This window comes from Plecotus auritus, assembly GCF_963455305.1.
Source record: "Plecotus auritus genome assembly, chromosome: 2".
Taxonomy (NCBI): Eukaryota; Metazoa; Chordata; class Mammalia; order Chiroptera; family Vespertilionidae; genus Plecotus; species Plecotus auritus.
The window spans coordinates 16,963,105-16,986,882 of record NC_137771.1 but is presented as its reverse complement, the minus strand read 5'-3'; the positions used below and the strand labels follow the sequence as shown (position 1 = coordinate 16,986,882).

Genomic DNA, 23,778 nt, shown 5'->3' with positions numbered 1-23,778 from the left:
CGAATTTTGTGCACTGGACCTCGAGTTTCTCCTGTAACAGGCAGCTGTGAGATCATTATGTTTTTTTACATCAGAACCCCATAGACTAACTCAAACCTAATTCAATGAGCTACTATCCTGGGACCCTTCATAAGAAGGGGAAACAACCTTATCTGAGACTATCTATTTGGTGTCATAAAAGGCTAAAGTCTAATCATCCTTTTCTTTTTCCTTCCTATCACTGGAAAGCACGGACAGAAAGTTGAGAAGAGTCAAGATATAAATCATTACTTTAGATTTGGATTCTGTCTTGGGTGTCCCATCAGCCTTGTTGTTCATTTTGGTGGCTGGAGTTAACTTGACATCCCCAAGGCCCATCATCTCTGGGCTGGCTGCCATCCCTATAAAAATGAAAAATATTCTTTAATAGGCTTGTGACACGAAGATCACTCTGGAAGAAATCCCTGGGCTGAGCAATGACTAGGACTTACCTGCTGAATTGTTGGCCATGGTTCCACCCATTGGATATGGAGGTCCCTGAGGGTTGATCATGCCAGCCATACTATTAATCCCTTGTCCATAGGGAGGTCCTGTTCCCATTATACCCCCTTGATTCATATTGGGGTAGCCTGGTGGCCTGAGAAAGAAGATGAGGACAGAGAGAGAGAGAGAAAGAGTGAGAGAGAGCACGAGAGAGACCAGAGTTAGAAACACTAATCTCTCAGATTTGGACTTGAGCTACATAGGGTTGTGTGAGTCAAGATCATCTAGTTAGGCTAACAAAAAAAAGTGTATGGGTCCCCAAACCACAATCACCCGCTACCTGACTTAGATATTTTTATCTTCCACCTCCCACAAAAGCTTCTAAGAGGGCTCAAGCCCCAAATGGGAAACCATAGCTCAATTTTAAAGGAAACACTCCTTGAAGAATGAAATCCTACCCTGTCACTTAAGTACTACCAGCCTCTAAGGCACCTTTCAAAGTCAAGCGTGTTTTCATTTAAAGAGCCCTCTCTATGCCAAAGGCCTATATTGCTCAATTTTACCACGCTTTGTCACATTAAACCTCAACCAAACTGGAGCCCTCAGCAGCAAAGCACCTGGCAGAAGCGGGGAAGGCTTGGCATTCTTTCTTGATGGGCCTACTACAAACTTTGTGCTTTCATTATTCTGAAGTACTAACTAAAACCCACCTCTTTACAGTTACAGTCAATCACCCTATTCTACCTTGGCTCATTAATATCCTAATAAGACTAATCACTTTAAGAACTATAATCACCAATAATGGAGTACAAGGACAGTGCCTTCAAAAATAGAGGAATCATGCCCTAATCGGTTTGGCTCAGTGGATAGTGTGTCAGCCTGTGGACTGGAGGGTCCCAGGTTCGATTCTGGTCAAGGGAATGTACCTTGGTTGCAGGCACATCCCCAGGAGGGGGTGTGCAGGAGGCAGCTGATCAATATTTCTCTCTCATCAATGTTTCTAACTCTCTATCCCAGGCGTCCTCAAACTGCGGCCCGCTGGGTGCCACTGCCTGTCCTGTTTAGCAGCCGACTCGTCCCGGGCCCGCAGTGTGCATAGGAATTTGTTCATAGTTTTTTTTTTAAACTATAGTCCGGCCCTCCAACCGTCTGAGGGACAGTGAACTGGCCCCCTATTTAGAAAGTTTAAGGTCCTAACCGGTTTGGCTCGGTGGATAGAGCGTCAGCCTGCGGACTCAAGGGTCCCAGGTTTGATTCCGGTCAAGGGCATGTACCTTGGTTGCGGGCACATACCCGGTGGGGAGTGTGCAGGAGGCAGCTGATCGATGTTTCTCTCTCATCGATGTTTCTAACTCTCTATCCCTTTCCCTTCCTCTCTGTAAAAAAATCAATATATTAAAAAAATAAAATAAAACGTTTGAGGACCCCTGCTCTATCCCGCTACCTTCCTCTCTGTAAAAAAATCAATAAAATGTATTAAAAAAACAATAGAGGAATCAACCAGGCTGGTGTGGTCAGTGGTTGAGTGTTAACCTATGAATTAGGAGGTCATGGTTTGGTTCCTGGTCAGGGCACATGCCCTGGTTGCGGGCTCAATCCCAATCCCCAATAGGGAGTATGCAGGAGGCAGCCGAACAATGATTCTCTCTCATCATTGATGTTTCTATCTCCCTCTCCCTGAAACCAATGAAAATATATTAAAAACAACAACAAAAAACAAAATGAAGAGGAATTATATTCACTGAAGCCCATGGCCAAAGAAGAAAAGATGAATCTTCAAGTCATTAAACCAGATCACATGAGCCTTCTGCACTTTAGCACCAGAGTCAACTGCACAGGACCACACAGAACAGTAGGAAAAATGAAAAATCATAACCCTACCATCCTTTATTTCTCACACCACAGATTCAAGTCATATGTATTATTTTGGAAACTAAGAAACTACATTGACAGAAGAAAAGAAACTCTGAAGACTTATTTTTTATGAATCAAAATAACCTGTGCTTTATAAAGTTCTTTACATATGATATCTGGTCATGTGAAATTTGATACCAATTTATGATATTTAAGAATCAGAACTTTTGTTGTGTTTTTCACTATAAGAAAGGCTAGTTTTTAAAGAGCTCTTAATAAAATGCATATTTACCATAATGACATGATTTAGGTCCAGAAGTGTCTCAATGACCTGAATGATTCTATAATTTATTTCCTTACACTGACACCCTCCTCACTTCACAGGCCTTACCTGTTTTGGATAGAGTTGGCAGCAACATGCATGGCGACAGCAGTTTCTTGAGTTTTCCGGTTCATGCCCCCTGGTGGAGGACACATCCCTGACCCAACCTGAGGTGGCATATTGGCCATGTTAGGGCCATAAGGCCGGTTGCCCATGGAGGCATGACTCATTCTCCCTGGAGGGAGTGTGCCGTAAGGTGGGATACCAGGCTGCCCATGCATCTGACCTCCAGCACCCATAGGGTTCATGCTTCCAGCCATGCCTGCACTGGGGTAGTTAGCATTGGGCAAGGCATTATAGTTTGGTTGCCTGGGGTAGCCTCCTGGGAGAAGAAGAAGGAAAGAAGACACAGACACTTGATTAGTGACTCATTAGCAACTCACTAATGCTCAAACTCTAAAATTCCGAAGATGAAAAACAGTAAGAATCATTTGAGATTTGGTCTGGAAAGAGCCCAATTTTACCCCATTAAAAAAAAGGTTAAGGGGAGGGTAGAAACACATAAAGATGGGCTTCAGTTGTGCCCTCATCTTAAAGATAGCACAGAGCAAGACTGACTGGCGGGCAAGGCTGGCTTTGCTGCTATCCAGGTTCAACAACTCCAGAAATTGTTTCCTTTCTACATTCTTACCTTCTTTCCCATGCTATATGAAAGACATTCAATCTTTAATCTGTCTAGGGCTAATTTTTAAGAAAGATCCATTCTATTAGGACTAATATACTAAAAACAAATATAATAATGGATAATTACCATTTACCGAGTGTCTGTATTCAGTCGTGAGCTAATAAACATCTTATCCCCATTCAAGGATTTTCCCATGATAACAGTCCTGCCCTACTTTAGGGCCTGGCTTTGGTGAATTAAAGGCAAACAACAGTTCTACTCTTTACACCCCGGACAACAGCATATCAGACAAGGAACTGTTTTCTCGTCTCATCTCTATGTACTCCTAACTGGGTAGTATACTCACCTTGTGGGCCATACTGACTCCCCTGGGGACCATAGCTCCCCATGGAGTTCTGCTGGTAGGAGCCCATGCCGGTGTGCATCTGTCCTCCAGAAGGCTGACGTGGAGATAAGGCCGAGCCGGGCTGGGGGGAACTGTACTGAGGCATCTGGGGGTTCCTCTGCATGTAACCTATTTGTGGGTAGTGCCCATATATATTAGTTATTACCTCGATATAATGGGAACAAATGCTCTCCCTTATCCTAGGACTTCACCATTTCCATGTTATTTAGCAACTAATTGAATGACGTCTCTACCTTATTTGCTATATAACTGTGTGCCATTTTAGGTATACTCCAAAATGACATAGCCATTAACCAGACCATGCCAACTCTTTCTACTAAATGGGGGGTTGAAAAGACAAATAGCAATTACAGAAAAACTAAAATGGTGCAGGATTTAAAGAGTAAAGATTCAATGCTGAGTTTTAGCATTTGCTGACCAAATTGGGCACAATGTATGTAGGGGGAATACATCAAAACACAAACACTGAGAAACAAAGGATGATGGTGGGAGAACACAGTTCTAGAGTAACTACATGGCTAAGCCCACTCTTAACTTCACAATTGTTGTTGCAATTGTCCTACACTTAATGGCCATAGAGTTCTCTAAAAGCTATTTTGCACAGGATAATTAACACATTGCAGACGGATCACAAGAATTCTCGCTTCATATTACACAGTGTTTTACAAAGTATCATACTTTAAAAAGATACTAGCTTGTAAGGACATGTAATAAATTAACTTCAAAATGCAATGGGTATTTAAAGCTGCCTTTAACATTTATGTAAAATGTTTTTTGTACTCGTTCAATAGAAACTTATCTGGCTACTGAGTAAAGCTAGCAATAAAACTACTGGTCCGCAATGTGTTAAGTTTCAGCCTTAGCCTCTCCCCACACCCACCCCGCCACTCCCAAGCCCAGGCTCTTACCTCGATCTTGGGCAATGCTTGATTGGTTCATGGAAGGATGCATGATGCTGTCCGATTGGCCACTGGGTGGCCGAGGTGGCATCTGGTTGCCTGCTCCAGATAGAGAGAGTAAGCCAATCATGGGTAAGCCTGGAATTCTAGCTAACTGGTCAATTCAGAGCTGGAAATGGCTCCTGAGATGATCAAACACCTCCCAGTATTACATACACAGAGAGCTCCAACAAAGGGGCTCCCATCTCCCTTCTTCAAATGCTGAAGAGAAACTTTGCAGACATCACCAGAGATTGATTCTCTGCCAGTGAAGGCTGGGGCTCCTTGATATTGTTGTAAGCCAGTCCCTGTCCCCCTCTCCCCAAAACCCACCACTTGAGGGTACCTGGCACTGCAGCAGGCGAGAGTGGTCCTGAGCGAGATTGAGCAACACTGGCGGGAGAGCCAACAGGGGACGGGGATGGGCCTCGGATGCCAGGCAGGTGAGGGGAGGTATGAGGAGAAAAAGGAGACTGAGCTGGATTACTCTGCTCTCCTTGGCTGCTGGAAATCCCTGATGTGCTCACTCCAGGACTCAGAGCTCCTTCTGTCCCCATGGGGAGATCATCTATTGAACCAGACAGATCCTGAAACATACCACAATATCTCAATTAGCAATATTAGGCAGAAAGACTCTTCTTTCAACAATTCTACTTCATGATTAACATTTCCCTTAAACAACCAAGGGCAAGCACACCACACATTATGTTGTTGTGATACTATAGCTTACGTTTGGCAAACTATTAAGGACCAGGTAGAGAAAATATTTTAGACTCTGTGAGCCAGATAGTTTTCTTCAAGTATAATTACTCAACTCTGCCATCGTAGTGCAAAAGAGCAGTCACAGATAATAAAGTTTTATTGAAATAGCCACATCCATTTGATTATTTATAAAAATAAATGGCCTACAATCTGTAGTTTGCTGACCTCTGGCCTATCCATCAGAAGCAGATCTAGTATTTTTCTTTTCCAGCCTCAATTTCCACAGTTCTAAGAATGCAGCATTTCAGTGAGCCTTTAATTCTTTTCCACTGAGGAAGCTTTATAAAACACTGCCAGGAGAGTACCAGGAGCCACAAGAGAATGTTAACAAGTTTGGGCAGTAATCACAGATCCCCGCCCCTCCGATTATTATAACCTATACTAGAGGCCTGGTGCATGCAATTCCTGCACTGGGGAGGGGGGGCGGGGTCCCTCAGCTGCCAGTCGGACATGCGCTGTCGCTCTCCTGCAACACTGCTGCACTCACCAGCCATGAGCCCAGCTTCTGGCTGAGTGGAGCTCCCACAGGGGGAGCTCCGGCATTGAGCGTCTCCCCCCTGGTGGTCAGTGTGCATCATAGCGGCCGGTTGTTCCGCTGTTCGGTTGATTTGCATATTAGCCTTTTTTTTTTTTAAAATATATTTTATTGATATTTTACAGAGAGGAAGGGAGAGGGACAGAGAGTTAGAAACATCGATGAGAGAGAAACATCGATCAGCTGCCTCCTGCACAACCCCCACTGGGGATTTGCCTGCAACCCAGGTACATGCCCTTGACCGGAATCGAACCTGGGACCTTCCAGTCCGCAGGCCGACGCTCTATCCACTGAGCCAAACCGGTTTCGGCTTTTTTTTTTTTTTTTTAAATATATTTTATTGATATTTTACAGAGAGGAAGGGAGAGGGACAGAGAGTTAGAAACATCGATGATAGCCTTTTATTATATAGGATTTACTAAGGACTCACTTTCTCCAAGTTACCATATTTTAATATACTAGTATAAGAAGTAGGGGGTGAAAAAGGGATATACTGCATAGGAACAAAAAGGTCTGGGCCTATATTCCTAACAAATGTTTATCAACTGAACAAATTCAGTTTTCTCCCTAGTTTTAAGTTGTAAAATGAAGAGTTGGTATTTACTTGGGGGCTTTGCTTGTCTTGAAATAATCAGTAGAGTTCGCTTTGGGTAGATAAACTCCAAAATTAGCAATCAGAAGCTCAATATGAAAAAAATTCACGCCAGGAAATGCACCCTCAACTCTACTCCCTGCCCCATGTGCATTCTCTAGCTCAACACCACACATTAACTTCAGACTAGAAACTAACTGTACCTCGAGGAAAGGATGAGAGCTTTGGATAAGGGGTCAGGTCTGAGTTAAACAAAGAGTTATCTTAAAGAGACACACTTGGAGAGGCCCGATTTGAGTCTATTCCTATTCCCACAACAAGCTCACCTTGGAAATATCAGTTCAAGGTGGCACCTTCAGGCTCTCTTCCAAGTATCCAGGTTGGTTACTTTACTAGGCTGGAAGCATTTCTGCTGAGTTCTAACGAAACAAAGCTTGCCCTGAAGGCAAGGTAGGTAGGTAGGTAGGTAGGTAGGTGGGTAGGTAGGTGGGTGTGTAGTTGTGTCTAGGTCCAGCTCTCCGTGTTAGCTGAGAAGTCAGAAAATGCTAACTTTCCTACTAGTACACCATAGCATGCTTTAAAAATGCAGTTAGAATTAGTCCCAGCATGGAAGGGAATTCAAGAAACCCTTCTCCAGCCCTAGCCTGTTTGGCTCAGTGGATAGAGCGTCAGCCTGTGGACTGAAGGGTCCCAGGTTTGATTCCTGTCAAGGGCACATACCCAGGTTGTGGGCTCGATCCCCAGGGGGCATGCAAGAGGCAGCCAATCAATGATTCTCTCTCATCATTGATGTTTCTCTCTCTCCCTCCCTCTTCCTTCCTCTCTGAAATCAATAAAAATGTAAAAAAAAAAAAAAAAAAAAGCTGCTCTTCTCCAGGTAACATCAAAGAGTCTCTTCCCCTCAAAGGCCTAAAGTACATGGACTATAAAGAGCCTTGGGTTCTTCCCAAGAGAGGAGGATTCCATTCCCATGTTGAGGGCTAAGCTATCTGAGCTAAGGAGAGTAAACTCAGAGAGACAGCAAGATGATGAGAGAAGCCAACTACGTATGCCAGAAAAGGCCTCAAAAGCCACTTGTTAATCTCTGGTCTGTAACAGAAACCACAGCCCAATGCTCTGTTTTAGGGACCAGTAAGTTCCTTCAGCATTCCTTCCTACAGTCTCTATTCCTTATCAAACAACCAGTTTTTGCTAATAAAATTACTTGCTAACATGAAAAAGAAATCAGTATATTTTGGAACACAATAGGAATCAAAGGTCTATCCATAAGACAAGAACTTGGCTCTGTTCAAATGGCTTTGAAAAATTAAGTGTCTTGAACATTTCTGTCTTTTAAGTAAAACATGAACATTCTCATGCTAAAAACAGTTCAGAGAGTGTAGGTAAAGCCAAAGTCCCCCTTTGCTCTCTTTCTGCTGCCTTCAACAGAGGAACCCTGTTCAATTTGGTGTATATTCTTGGAGACCTTCTGTGGAACAGAGGAGGGGAAAGACAAAACCCAACCACAACCCACCAACCACTGCTAGAGTCAGGGCAGGGCTTGCAGATGCTCCTGTAGCCACACTTCTGTGCAAACCCAGGCTCTCCAAGTGAATGTCCCAGTCCAGCTGAGGGAATCCCAGTCGCCTGAAGAAAATACTGGCAGCCCCTGAGGCTGAGTTCTCAGGACCCTGGAGACATCTGTGGTGATAAGGTGGTGGCTTCCTTCACAAAGGCACTTTGAGGAGAGCTGCCAGTTTTGGTAAGTGCTCTGAGATCCTTGGAGAAAAAGTGCTAAATAAACCACTGTCAACAGCAGCCCCACGTGGTCTGGGGTACCTAGGCATAAACAATAGTGTGGAAAGCAGCAGCATTAATATTCCTATTTCTCAGATTTGGTTGATTTGAGGCCAGTCTCTCATACTGTCATTTTCATCAGATGGCAACTGGTCAGCATGAGTAGGTGATTAAAAAAAATAAATTAAGAACCAAAATATAGCACAGGAAGGGCAGACCATTTACATTAATATAAATAATAACTACCATTTGAGCATCTGCAACGTGGCAGGCACCTTATGGAGTTAATTCTTAGAAATAGGTACTTCTACCACTAACATGATGAAGATGAGCAAGCTGATGCTCAGAGAGATGGGGTTACATGCCCAAGTCATCCAGCAAGCAAATGGCAGAAACTAGGTTTTGATTCCAGGTCTGCTGAACCCCAAAGCTCTCCAGTAAGCTGGTATTATATGAGCTGAGGAAAAAGTACCACACCCTTGAGTTAGGAGACTAAGGCCCAACTCTTGGTACTTATCAGTTGTGACCTTGGGTAAGCTGTCAAAAAAATCAGGCTTTGGTTTCCCTCAATTATATAATGAGGGGGACTGGATAAATCTGAGTTTGTGACACCCCGGGGGCTTATGCATGAAACACCACTGGCACAATATGGTCAGGATCATATGAAATATGCTATATCTTGGAATGAGAGATATGACAACACACAAGCAAGTATAAGATGTAAGACATACCCTTCAGTCCTGGTGGCTAATCACAAGTAAATGTTTTTATTGGGAAATGAGAGGGAGTTGTAAGGGCAGACTCCAAAAGAAGTCTCCCCTCTCTATCTACATGAACAGATACTGCTCTGAACTCCATGTCCTTTTACTGCACAGGACACACCTCTGCTTTCTACCCTACAAAAAGCCAGTTTTTCAAGTCTTTTGTTCCACAAAAAGCCGGATATATGGCTGTTGAGTCAGACCTCAATGTGCTTAACTTGTCGGGCTTTCCACAACATACTTATCACAGACAAAGTTCAATCAATCCCAGCCCCAATTCTCCATAGTGGGGGCTGCCTTTAGAATTTCAGGACTCAGGTTCTTAGTCTTCCCAAAAGGGCTCACCTAACAAGTACCTTCTAGGAGGACCGCTGTAAGAATTACAGCACTGCCTCTTAAATGGAAAGAGGTTTTCCTAGATTTTGTCTCCTCCAAGAACAATCCTGCTAAGAGATGGGAGGTGAGATCAGCCCACTCAGTGCCCTGCCAGTTCCAAGGAAGCAGCAGGGCCAGGGAGAATTTTCTCATGTGTTTCCAAAGTGTTTCATGAATTTTATTGCTCATCTACCATGCAGATCAAAAACACTGGAGCAGGTCCAACTATTTCACACAGAATCTCACACTCCAGGCTGGCTACAGCCCTGAAAGCCTTCGTTTCTTCACTTGAAACACTGCCCAATGTTATTTTGGGATGTGACCTGATAGAGAAAGCCCATAGGGACTCCATGACGATAACTGTTCCAGCTGTGATTGGTTGCCCAGTCCTAGCGAGTGCCAGCATGGGTTTGTTAGGCTCTGCTGACAAACAGAACTCAGCAGCTAACACCTTCTCTTCACACCACAACAAAACCATGCCCAAAATTACACAGTCCATACACCTCTGTGTGTGTGTGTGTGTGTGGTGTGTGTGTGCAAGGGGGGGTTTGCTAGTACTCTCATAGGAAGGGCTGCAAGTTCTAACATGAATTGGCTGCCTGATGAAGAACATTATCAAGCAGGAAGATACCATCTCAGGGTTAGATGAGGGGGGTTTAAACTATCTCCAACAGAGCCTCATGAGGATATCAGTTCTTTGCTGGGCAAATTAAATAACGTCAACAGGCAAATCTAAATAACAGGGTCATGACAATAATCAGATTCAGGTTTCTCTCATAAATGTGGCTGAATCTTTGAGAAATGGAGCTTTTGTTAACTGCTACATGAGGTTCTTGTATTCTTTCAGCTGTGAAGAGCTTTTGCCAAGTTGTGCTAACCACTGGCAGGGAAACCATCCACCAAGAGAGCCAGGTAAATCCTACACACATACATATAGTAAGTTTGTGTGATTGGAATCTTGCAACTCAACCATACTCATGTAAATGACAGAATAAAAAAAATCCTTGAATGAAAAAAGTCCAAATGCATAGCTTGAAGTGACTAAATCTGTACTAGCAAATTGTCAATTATTTTCCTAGCCTGACAGGAGGCTGCTCCCATGCTGGAGAATGGGAGGAAGTCCTGAAGAACACAGAAAAGGCTGGAAAATCTAACCCTTGAAAAAAGGCAGGTGGTAGGAAAGGAGGCAACAGCTTTGACAAATTTTAAAACAAAACACACTTAACTACATAGGAATTACTTAAGGCACATATGTTTTTGGAAGACTGGTTTTTCCATAAAGCATTCCTTAAGCAACATATTGCCAAGGGTAAGTAAGGAGAAGAAAATGCTACCACTCTATCAAACACTTATAAAAATTTTCAGTACAATAAAGTTCCATTCGTGGGTTCTCCGTTGTTGTTTATCCCCCCTCAGTCTTTGTTAAATGGAAGGAAGGGATATCTGACCCATCCTAGACTGGTAGGGGTTCCAGAGCATAGAACTGCTGCCCTGTTGTTCCAACAGATTAACTGCCATCCCTGCCTAGAAAGCAGATTGGCTGGTGCTGGCTGAAATGCTAAGAACAAATCAACACACAGAAAAGGCTGCCTCCTCTTGCTAGTGGCAGTACTTCCACATCAGGGCCAAGCAGGTGGTAAGGAAGGGGGAAGAAAAGATGCAAAGGGTGACCGGCTGACACCATCCCTTTTAGCTTAAGATCAAGCACCATCTCCTGCCTCAACTACATTCAGTGTTCAGAATAGCAGAAATTGTTCCAGGAAAGGCTCAGAGAACTCTATTTCCTAACCCCTTCCCCCAAGTTTCCAAAACCCCTCACCAAACTCCCTCTTCTCTTTTTCTACAATTGGTTATTGTTCTGGGGATGATGGATCATTTCTTCCTGGTACCTTTCAGCTGCCTGTTGAGGATGGCACAATAGATAAAGGGTCAGACTCTTCTTGTCTTCAGAATGTTTTTTAGGGGCTCACTTCTAGGAGAAAATCCCCTTTATATACACATCAGAATGCGTAAGTAAAAAGCTCTGGGAGACCAAATCTCCGAATTCAAAGAATATTGAAAAGAGGAATAAAGCAAGTCCCTTTGTGTTTCTCTCTCAAAGGGAGACAGAACTGACATAAGTATGTGACTATAGTGTGCTCAATCCCAAGGTATATGTGATTAACTCACATTTTGTTCTCACAATCATCTTCTGATATAGGTATCAAACCTATTTTAACAAAGAAGCAGGAAGCTCAGAAGTTAAATGACTTGCCCAAGAACAGAGAACTATTGCCCTGACCGGTTTGGCTCAGTGGATGGAGCGTTGGCCTGCGGACTGAGGGGTCCCAGGTTCGATTCTGGTCAAGGGCATGTACCTTGGTTGCGGGCACATTCCCAGTGGGGAGTGTGCAGGAGGCAGCTGATCGATGTTTCTCTCTCATCGATGTTTCTAACTGTCTATCCCTCTCCCCTCCTCTCTGTAAAAAATCAATAAAATATATTTTTAAAAAAGTAACAGAGAACTATTAAACATAAGAACTGGGGTTCAAACCCATATTCCTGATTCCAAAGCCTGCACTCTTTCCATCATAAGGTGGAAGCTGGCCACTATCAAAGGCTCCATGTTCCAAAGGGTCAGGCAACAACTCTTCTCCAGCATGCTGGGTGATTAGCTGGCCTCACTTAGATCATCTATAGAAGGAAAGCTACAATGCTACAATGTTCCCCTCCTTCTTAGCCACTCTTCCTATAAACCACTCTTGCTTTCTAAACCTTCTTTCATGGTTTACTTCAAATCAGCTGTTTAACCTTAACTCTCTTAAGTTAAACCTACCTTTTTTTACCCTAAAGGGTATAATATTTTTTTTCACCTCTGGGTCTTTAGAAGGGTACTTGATGTACCAGGGAGAAGAGAGGAGAGAATGGCTTAGAATCTAAGGAGACAAGCAAGAAATTAAGTCCCATGAAGGTGGGTATCTACTGGTTTTCATACTGAATACTGTCAAGCACAAGGAAGTGACCCAAAGAGAAAAGTCAAACATCCCTGGCCTCCAGGTGGCCTCATCTCAGGCAATTTCATAACCTCACCCTTTCCTCCTCACCCAGCCCTACAGCCACCCTTCCAAACTGGAGGACAATTGGGCCTTTTTAGGGACCCTATTCCCCAAACTACAAGATGGGAAAGCTTCTCTGTGGGGGCAAAAGCCAAGCACACTTTAATCCCCTGCCCATAGCCATGCTCCAACAATGGGCAACAGAACTGTCCTCTAACATGGTAGGGTGATCCATTACCCACCCAGAGGAGAAATTAGTGGGAAAAACAATTGCTTGAACTCGCACATTAGGTACAGCAACTATAGAATAAATTGTTTTTGTGGTTGTTGTTTTTTTGCGGTGGGTGGGGGAGGGGTGGAGGGGAGTTAATGGGGGCAAAAGAGCGGCATCTGTAATACTTTCAACAATAAAGATAAAATATAATAAAAAATAAAATCGTTTTTTGCCTTGGAGACTTCAAAGACGAGAACAGCTTGGTGGGGGACAAAGCCTCCATAGTCATAGTACAATTTCCCTTGCCCCTCACCCCACAGGCAGGACCCAGAGTCCCTTCAAGGTTCCTCTAGACCCGTGGTCGGCAAACTGCGGCTCGTGAGCCACATGCAGCTCTTTGGCCCCTTGAGTGTGACTCTTCCACAAAATACCACAGCCTGGGCGAGTCTATTTTGAAGAAGTGGCGTTAGAAGAAGTTTAAAAAATTTGGCTCTCAAAAGAAATTTCAATTGTTGTACTGTTGATATTTGGCTCTGTTGACTAATGAGTTTGCTGACCACTGCTCTAGACCTCATGTAACAGGACTAACAGTACTGTGCTTAATTTGCCCTTTCTCCCACCTCCTGTGGCACCAAAGCAGGACCAGGCTATATTCTCCTGTAATTATTTTTTAACATATATTTTTAGTGACTTCAGAGAGGATGGGAGAGGAAGAGAGAGATAGAAACCATCAATGTTGAGAGGGAATCACTGATTGGCTGCCTCCTGCATGTTGGACCAAGCCTGCAACCCAGGCATGTGCCCTTGACCAGAATTGAACCTGGGACCCTTCGGTCCGCAGGCTGAGGCTCTATCCACTGAGCAAAACCAGCCAGGGCTATTCTTCTGTTATTGACCAGAAAAATGTCAGGCACACAAAAGACAAAAAGCCTGATAAACGTTGCTGAACCTATAATCTACTCAAAAGCATCTTCTTTAGACCCAATTTCAATTAGTCCTCTCTCTTTCCTTTGATCAGCCTTCCCCCACCTTAATCCTGTACCTGAACTGTGGACCTCCATATTCAGGAAGGCACTCTTAGGTGGCATCAAGGGAACCAAATGCTGTCTGAAACTGTGAAGTACAACCCTGAATGGGCCTTGGCCACTTGGGTAAGCGCTCTTGATAAAATTGCAGTGCAGGGAAGAACCATATGGAAAGGAGGCTGTTAGGAGGCAGAGCTGTGTCACTGGAACAATTTCAATCTAAGTACAAAAAAATACAAGAACCTACTGTTCTAATACACCCCAGCAAAACTTAGAGGTGGGTCTAACTCTTGGAGGCTGAGGGTGCTGCTGAGGTGTAAAAGGGGAAGAAAGACTGTTGTGTTGCCTGCATTCCTGTGGTGGGAGCCCCTGCAAACAGCAGTTTGGCCACTGCAGCAGCCATTGATTTTCCAGGGGTCGATATTCTGCTACCACAGATGTGCTCTGCTACAGGTTTAATCACATTGAGTGCTTCATTCTGCTCAACATCTCCCCTGCACTTCTCCCTCCCCAAACCAATAAAACAAACACCAAACACAATGAGAACTGGCTATGGATAGATGGTGCTACCCACAGAGAAATTCTTAAGCACCAGCTCCAAAGGAGCCAAAGCTACATGGGTAGTCTGCAAGAAGCTGCAGGGATAGATCCACAGGCCCTAGAGAACATTTTAACCCCTTGCCCAACATTCCTACAAGACCCTTTTAATAATTCCAAGATTTTGCATTAAAAAACCAGGCCTGCATAATACCATGTTACCCCAACCTAACCAGCCTTCCAACACACACTTCTCATTCTGCAAAGGCTTCTCATTTGCACACGAGATTTGGCCAAAAATGCAGTGTTTCAAGGGTCACTAGCTAACAGACTCTTCATTCCAGATATGAAAAAAATGAAACTGGGTCAGAGCTGGCCTGAGTTAGAGCAGTCAAGAACAGTGCATATTAATGGAACTGGGCTGTTCTAATCACAGCAAGAAATGAGCATGGTAAAGCTAGAGAAGGTAAAGAAGAACTTCCTACTTTATCCAAGCCAAGCATTTCCCTTTAGGAAGGCCAACCACATCGACCTTGTTCCACCATCAGCTTGAATCCTAGAACTTGAGAAAGGAGGGTAGGAAAAAGGGGAGAAAAAAGGAGAACACACACACACACACACACACACACAGCAGAATTCTAGGTATGAGAAGTATAAGGGGGAGGAGGTATTGCTTTAGGCTTTCACCTCACCTGGCTGCCCCTCAAAATTATAGCAACCAGAAGCAAGCAAAGATGTAAAAATGTGTACAACTTGAGGAAGACAAAGTTGGCACTGTGCTCAACATAGCTTAAATCTAGGGGGCTGTATGGCCTCCTTGGTTTGGTATTGAAAGCCCTAATTTTTAGCCCTGACCCAGTAGCTCAGTTGCTTAGAGCACTGTCCTGATATGCCAAGGTTTCGGGCTCGATTCCCAGTCAGGGTACATACAAGAACCAACCAATGAATGCATAAATAAGTGGAACAACAAATTGATGCTTCTCTCTCTCTCTCTCTCAAATCAATCAATAAAATTAAAAAATAGCCCTAGCCAGTTTGGCTCAGTGGATAGAGCATTGGCTTGCAGACTTAAGGGTCCCGGGTTCAATTCCAGTCAAGGGCACAGACCTGGGTTGCAGGCTCAATCCCTGGCCCCGATCAGGGCATGTGTGGAAGGCAACCAATCGATGTGACTCTCTCACAATGTTTCTCTATCTTTCCCCCTCCCTTCCACTCTCTCTAAAAATACCAATGGAAAAATATCCTCGGGTGAGGATTAACAAAAATAAAAAATAAATAAAAAATAAAGCCCTAAATTTATATTTGCCAGTGGTCTTTTTTTTACCATATGCCTACTGGTCTAGATAAAAATCTAAATATTTGGGGGGAGGGAGTAGAACAAACAGACCTGAGAGTGAGGAATGGATCTTAAATCAGAAAAGATAGCCAATGACCTTAAAGGCCATTAAAACCAAAGAGAGCAATACTGAACATAGGGAGAGACACAGTCAAGTTCTAAAAGTAGAAAATGGAGGGGCAAGGGGATATGAATATTCTTGATAACAGTTCATCTGAACACTGATCCCTTTTATTTGGAACTTGGTTTCTCTTACCTTCCCCAAAATGTCAGGAAATTGCCTTCACTTATCTCAGTAGACAATACTCAATATTCCTCCCACATCAAAGCTGGCCTTAAGGGACAGGTTTGCTGACTCTGAGCTTGAGCCTTCAAACCCCTAGTTCCCACCTTCAACAAGGCATGGCTTCTTATAGCTTCCTTGGGAAAGATCAAATGGGAAGGAAGTGAACTAGCAGCTTGGAGGTGAGTTCTGCCTCGTGGCAATCAGTGATTATGTCATAATACAAGCCAATTCCATGCTGACACCAGGTGGGGAGGATGGAATAGGTTCAGGCCACAGAAGTGAATAAAGCAAAAGATCAAGCACTGGCCTCCAAAGGGACAACACTAGATCACATACCAGATTCACCACAGCTTTCAGATAGAACACCAAGTATTTTAGAAACATGGGAAAAAGATAATAGTTAATTCTATGCTTGATTTATCAGGTATGTTAACATAGTTCCACGCCTAAGGGTCCTCCCATCTGGACCAAGTTTAGAGGAACAAATTCTTATTCTGGTATAGAGGAGCCCTAGTGGTTTCTATAAGGATAGTATTTATAGGGGGTGGGAGGAGTGGTGTCTTTGTTTATATCTTGTTCAAAAAGCTCAAGATGCCCCCTCCCACCCCGCCCCCTAAGAAACAGCTTAGCATTCACACATCTGTTAGACTGGCTTTCTGATTTTGGTTGGTCTTTTTGGAGAAGAACAATGGCAGCTTTGTAGACAGCACCAATAGGAAGGAAAGGGGGATGGGTGGAAGAAAGCCACTGTCACCAAGGCAACTGAGTTAATCCATATGTTGACTCAGGAATTTCAGGAAATTCTAGTTTTTGGGATTTCTTCCTTCCAGAGTAAATGCTTCCTACATCTTCCTGGAGAGTAGACCCAAATCCAGAAACAATAGTATCACTACTTCTGCCAAGAAATCTCAATCCCACATCTCTCCTTATCTCTTTGTCCCTCTCTCCAAAGAGAAGAGAACATGTAAGACAAAGTCTGGTTTTCTGAATATAGCATTCTTCCTTCTCTTAAAGGAGCTTTTTGCTGATCCTTTATGGGAGTTGGTCCTAATAGTAACAGCTCTGGACTGTAAGTCAGGATACCCAATATTCTCATTTACTGAATTGGCCTTGGGCAGGTCCTCTCCTCCTCCCTCATATGTAGGGGGGTGAGAAGGAGTGTGGTGTTTGCATTAGTGTGGTAAATATACTCACGCTGCCTTTGTTCTACTGTTTTCATAATTGTAGAGGCTTAAAAAGCTGAAAACTACATATCCCAGAATCCTTGCAGATGAGTTTCTGACACAATTCAGGCTCTACTAATTAGAAGCAGATTCAAGATTAGATTGAAGTATGGCAGAGACCATGTTTCTGTCTCCTTCACTTGTTTCTGCTGGAGCATTTCCATTTCATCTTCCAGGTAACTGGGTGTTGGTTCTGGTGGCAGCAACTGCTGCTACTACTTCTTCTTCTTTTTTTTAAAAATATATTTTATTGATTTCTTACAGAGAGGAAGGGAGAGGGATAGTTAGAAACATCGATGAGAGAGAAACCTCTATCAGCTGCCTCCTGCTCATACCGGGGATGTGCCTGCAACCAAGGTACATGCCCTTGACCGGAATCAAACCTGGGACCCTTTGGTCTGTAGGCCGACACTCTATCCACTGAGCCAAACCAGTTCGGGCTTCTGCTATTTCTTGATTCCAGCTTACTGATCCCCGGATAGCAGATTTAGAGCAATCAATCTGATAGTGGCTCACAAGCAGGAGTTCCCTCAGTGGGTCAAATCTAGGTTTAGGTTCTGTTCCTGAAGGACAAGCCTAGAGGTTGCTCCTTTCTAACAATTTTGTAAGACCAACTCCCAATATTAAATGCCTATTAAACAAACCCAGGCCTAGGGTTCAGAGTAGAAACCACTGTATGTGACACAGAATTACCAAATGATAATTTGAGAAGTTGCAGAGAGAGCAGAATTATTCACAAACATATTTTCTGCTAAGCTAGTATCTTTTGGGGAAAATAGGCAAGATGGAGGAGCCTTAGAACTTTAAAATACGCTTGTCCAGGACATCTACCTTCACGTCTTCCTTTGTACAACCTCCCTGCACCTTATCCCTCTACTCCACGCTCTGGGAGGATTGAATTGCTCACATAAGATGAAGATTGAGTCAGCACATGCGTTCCTTTTCATCCCTATATTCTCTATAATGCTTTTACTCTACTCTGCTGAGGATGGTATTACCTGCCCAACCCAAAGTTGGGCACCAAGTGTCTTCCTCAGCAGCAGGAAATTATGTTTATTAGTTCCAGGTGCAAAAGAATCAGGGCACACCTTCCTAAGAGCCCTAATGAGTAAAGACAAGGTTGGCCTACACAAGGTCCCAGTTTATCTTCTTACATAAATTTTTGGCAGCCACCAGCTCCCTATAGCAGTGCTGGGACAAACTGAAAAACAATGTCAAATCCAAGTGGTATGCTTGATGGGGGATGGGTTGTGTGTGTAACTTCTCACAAGTCCTCAGTAGGTAATTGACCCCAGGAGCCATCATACTAGAGGCAAGGTGCAGTTATATTCAGACTGAAGTTGTTCTAAAGAAAACAAATGGTTCCAGCAAGAGGAATCTATGTGAGACACACAAGCAGGAAGCTGAGCTGAGCCAACAGTGACCAGAAAAGAAACAGGAAACGGGCCCAGGAACGAGTATACAGAAATCTGTGGCAAGCAGCACAAGTTCAAGCAGGCACCAGCAGTATCAGGGCTGGAGCAGCGTGACTAAAATAGAGGATCGGATTGGCTAGCCCTGCCAGGGAACTAGCTTTCTAGAGAAGGGACGGCTACTTGCACAGGGTACACGCTGCTCTGAACATTCTGGGCAGATATGACAGGGTGGGTAGGGATTTCCTTTTTCAGACTTTGTGAGAGTACCTGGGCTATAATTCAAGGGGAATAAGCACAGATACACGGTCAGATATTAAGAAAACAGAACAGCCTAGCTCTCTGGGTACCAAAATTACTAGTGGTATTTCTGTTACCCCTTTGAAAATAAGCTGGCAAAAACCATTGGCCCTGACTTCTTTTACCATGATAAGTGACAAAAGGGAACACAAACAGTCTAAAATTAAAATCCTTCAAACATTCCAATTTTCTAAGCTTTTAGAAGATTTCTTTCAACCCCCAACCCCGCAATAAACCCAGATGACAAAAACTGGCTCTCAAGCTCAGGTAGGTAGCAAGAACCTAGGGGCTATTCAACAAACATTGCCCGGCTGGTGTGGTTCAGTGGTTGAACATCAACCTATGAACCAGGAGGTCACGGATCGATTCCCCGTCAGGGAACAAACCCAGGTTGTAGGTTACATACCTAGTAGGGGGACATGCAGAAGGCAGCCAATCAATGATTCTCTCCCATCACTGATGTTTCTATCTCTCTCTCGTTCTCCCTTCCTCTCTGAAATCAATAAAAATATATTAAAACAACAACAACAAAGGTTTATTACTCAGTATCTGCCTGATTCAGGAGGTCAGATATAGACCTAAGTCTTCAAGCAGAGGTACTAATATACTCTTTGTGAACATGAAGAAAATGCTTAAAGAAAATGGGGAAGAATTCCCAAGGAAGGATATTTTAGCTAGGTTTTGAAGCCAAAGTAAATTTGCTGAGCATTAACAAAAGAGAAGTGGGGAGGGTGGGGGTGCACACGACATCTTAAACAAAAGGGAAATGGCAGGAAGGATGGAAGGACCAGGAGCTGTAAGGAGCTTAAGGTATACCTGAGTAGCCAGAGATGAGGTTGTAGAGGTATGCTGGGAGCTGTGAATCGTCAAACAATAGGGTCTGGACTATAGACATGGGGTGCAAGGGCCCCCAAAGCAGCCACAAAACCATTAGTTGTGGTCTCCCACTCTCACCCACCATACTGAGACTTTTTAAATTTTACTAGACACAGCAAAATTTATTCCGAAGTCCCCATATTTGAAAACTTTACTCTCAGCTCTCAGAATATAACTCCTTGCTTCTAAACCATTAGACAAATAAATTGCCTGGGGATTTTGTTAACAGTATTGGGATTCTATAAAGCTTGGGCGAGGCCCAAGGATCTGCATTTACAGGTGATGTCTATGCTGCTAGCTAATGAACCACAGTTTTTAGTAATAAGAATATAACCAATTAAGTTAGCATTAAGCAGGACACTGTGTTCTAAGAAGAAAGGCACAGAACAGGGCTTGCCCCATCCAACACAGGGAAGCTAAAGAACCAAACTCTAGTCAACTTTCCACTGTTTGAGGTGATTCCCTAGTTGGCTAGTTCCTCCAGCAGGCCTACTGATGGATTTGCCCATTTTTCCTTTCTTACCCCTTCCTGTCCCTCAGCTGCCCTTTTTACAACTCATCTGTGCCTCCATCATAAGGCCTGGGAAAACAAAAGTGAGATGGAAATCCATTTATACTCTTTATTTCAGGTTAGGACAAGTCTAGTAAAGGTTAAATGGCAAAGGGGTTGAAGCTTTTGGCTAAATGAGAATCTGACTGTCCATGTCTTTACTCTGCTGGGTGGGATGCTACAGAAAGTATTTCATCTGAAATATAGAGAGAGCTGGATTTAAGCCCTAGATCTGACCCTTAGTTTCTTATGATGTAAAACAAGAGCGATTACTCAGTACATTTCAATTCCTGCCCTTCTAGGATTGGTATAGGCTGTAGCTCCTTTCTGGGCCTTATTCTTCCCCTCTAAGATTCGGATTCTACAGGAACAACATAGTTCCCTACATTTCCTCTTTCTCTGTAACCCAAACTCTCAGAGCCTGAGAGCATCACAGTAGTAAAATACGAATGGTAATAGCTGTTATGTTGTTAAGTGGTATCTAAAGAAGAGCTTGGAAACCCAAATAAAAGAATATAGGTAATTTAACAGACATTAAAAATCCTAATCCTATTTTCTACCTCACTCCTGCCATCAATAACCTCCACACCTGCCTGACCACAGGAAACAAGTACGATTTAGATATTCAACAGCAGCCTCTAGGATTTTTTCAATCACTTAGTGAGTGCCCTTGATTCCTTTCTCTCATGACTCCCAAAAGATGTGCGCATTTACACTCTCCTAATATTCTGCCCATCTTCACCTTGCCTTTACACATGGCCTTGAGATGTGGCTGAGGCATTTGAAATGACTTCTCCTTCAATGACTTTCAAGAGCGCTCTTTACCTTGACACCTTTCCCTTGCTCCTTTCCTCCAGTCCTCAGAAACCAGGTCCTTGCTCCTAAAATGGATCCCAATAACCTCTTTATGACAAATCCAACTTTATACTCCTTGAAATATAAATATGGCGTGGATCATCTTCCTTCCTCCGTTGGCTTCCAGAAATATGACACAATCCTGGTCCTCCTCCAATCTCTCCAGCTACATGTTGGTGCTTCTACACAATGACCAGAGACATTGTCTAGGCCTCTACCTGGCTCCTCTCCAGACTTCATGGCCTGGAAGGCCTACTTCATTCCATGGTTTAACTATTAACCACTACACAGACAATTCTCAAACGCTATTCAGACTCAGCTTTTATCAAGTTTCAGTTTCCTATCTCCAAATAGTCACTAAGCATTTGTTTTTAATACAGCTCACTATAGGGAACTTAACTTATCCTAAAAAAATGAGCTTTCCTATTAACCTTTCTATTCTTGTCAATGAAATTTCTCTTTCTCCCTCCTCACCTCTCCTAGTCAATCAAGCTAATTACATTTTTCACCCAAAAGAATCTACTTATTCTCAGTTCTATAGATTCTTTCCTGCTACATCTCACAACTGGGACTAGGTAGCTATGCAAATGAGAGAGAGAAAGAGAGGGAAGAGACACACACACACACACACACACACACCTCCACATTTCTTGCCAGAAATATTTCAATTGATCCCCTTTCCAGAATCTTCCCCTTTTAAACTATACACCAATGGATCATTTTTGTAAAACATTAGTTTTATCATGTTATTGCCCTAATTACATTATCACCAGGCCTGTAAGATCAGATCTAAATGCCTTACTTATTAGCTCAGCAGGGCCCCAACCCCTGTGATCTAGCTTTACAGCCTATAATGCCCTCCCCAAGAAGCCTGATTCTGACCAGCCTCCCAAATGTCATCTATACTGCACCCCACCCCCATCGGGCCTCTGCTCAGGCTGTACTTTTCCTTTCCAACCACCTAAGTACATCCATATCTCCCTCATTCTAAACTTCTGCCATTGATGTCTTCCCTCAACTATTTAGACATAAATGCATCACTGACTTCACCAAACTCTGATAGCACTCACTAAACATTCAGGCACATATTCTTTAATTATTTCACTAATGAAACAGAGGAGGATTCCTTTTATTTTTATTTTTCAAATGGCTAATTCAAAATTTATTAAATGTCTACTACATTCAGAGGATTCTTAAGGGTAGCAGCCATGACACATTCACAAGTACAGATTTAAGAGTTCAGTTTACCTCAGAAGTCATTGAAGTTCAACCCATGTCTATTGCCTACCTGCCTTCAATATAACACCCACAGCAAACAGTACACCAGGTTTTACTCCAAGGACAGGAAACTTAACTACTTAAAATTAAAAAATTAAAAAAATTCCTCATCCTCCAGATTACAAAGGAACTTGTATGTCACACTTGGGCTTAAACCTATAGGCAACGTGTAGTCAAGAGGTTTTAAAGCAGTAATGTTTCTTGCCAGGTTTGATTTTTTAAGGTGATCATTCTGGTAATTACGTTGAGGACTGACTTGGAAGGAAAAGAAAATTAACCATCAGGAGGCTGTGGCAAGATACCAGGAGAGGGATAACGGAGGCCTAAAAAAAGGCAGTGGGGGAGGACAGTGGGGGAAAACCATTTCTGAGGTGAACTAGGATTGATGACCAGTTTATGGAAGGGATATAGTGATGGGGGCTAGAGTGGAGTGCTAGCAGTGCAAGGGCTGTCCTAACCCACGGATAAACTGCACAGAGGCCACAGCTGCAGGTAGCCTCTCTCTCCCAAGTCTCTTTTCTACCACTATTGTCAAGGGACAGTCTTATTTCTAGATCATCATGAGTAAAACTATACTGTAAGTTATCACTATTTCTACACTGGCTTCCTAGTCTAGTAATTTTTTTCTTCCCCTTTCAAAGGACTACCTAGCTCATTGTTCAGCTATGGCATGGGCAACGTCAGCACCACCTGGAGCTTGCTAGAAATGCAAATATTTGGATCCCATGCCACACCTTCTGAGTCAGAATCTTTCTGGTAGAGGTCAGTAATCTGTGTTTTAATTTATTCCCAAGTGATCCTTACTGCATGCCAAAGTTTGAGAAGCACTAATCTAGCTTAACCTTCCCAGATCAGGGCTTTCAATCCTATATCCATTTTCCACCACTAAATGGAAACCTATCAAGTAAACTTTCAAGACTAAAATGTAAATTTACAAATGTGCCTCAGTAAGAAAAATTTGGGAAGCATTCATTATTCTAGGGAAGCCACATACACTTGGATAAATCACTAAAATAGAAGCTTTTAAAGATGTAAGTCATCCTAAAAAAATGGCTATAATCATAAGTCAGATACCAATTTTCAGAGTCCCTTAAAGGTTTTCCCCAAAATAAAGAAAATTAAAGACTTAATGAAACACCTGAATATTTGCTCATCCATCCTTTTAACATAAGGTGAAGTGGTAGCTATTTTACAAGATAAATGACAAACCCTAACCCCAAATTCTTCCTAAGCCACTGTCAGGAATCACAAATAAATTAACCAATTCTCTAAAATAGAGTTTGGGCCGTCCCATAGCATTCTGTGATACCTGCCTTGCCCTAGCAGTGAAAATAATCTGATAATACGGTCAAGATGTCCCCTGTCAGACATACATTTTCTGGA

General features: G+C 43.1%; 1 protein-coding gene across 4 annotated transcripts in view; it reads right to left on the bottom strand.

The window, feature by feature from the left end:
- Window positions 1-23,778, bottom strand: part of ARID1A (AT-rich interaction domain 1A) — a 78,007-nt gene that overhangs the window by 16,099 nt on the left and 38,130 nt on the right. For 2 of the 4 annotated variants that reach the window (XM_080654825.1, XM_080654827.1), the window contains exons 5-10: window positions 5,014-5,254; window positions 4,638-4,730; window positions 3,670-3,837; window positions 2,708-3,020; window positions 471-616; window positions 271-380 (exon numbers count right to left, since the gene is read on the bottom strand). In XM_080654825.1, coding sequence (XP_080510951.1) covers window positions 271-380; window positions 471-616; window positions 2,708-3,020; window positions 3,670-3,837; window positions 4,638-4,730; window positions 5,014-5,254 — 1,071 coding nt within the window. The remainder of the gene's footprint in view (window positions 1-270; window positions 381-470; window positions 617-2,707; window positions 3,021-3,669; window positions 3,838-4,637; window positions 4,731-5,013; window positions 5,255-23,778) is intronic. The other 2 variants (XM_080654826.1, XM_080654828.1) reach the window with 1 other exon arrangement.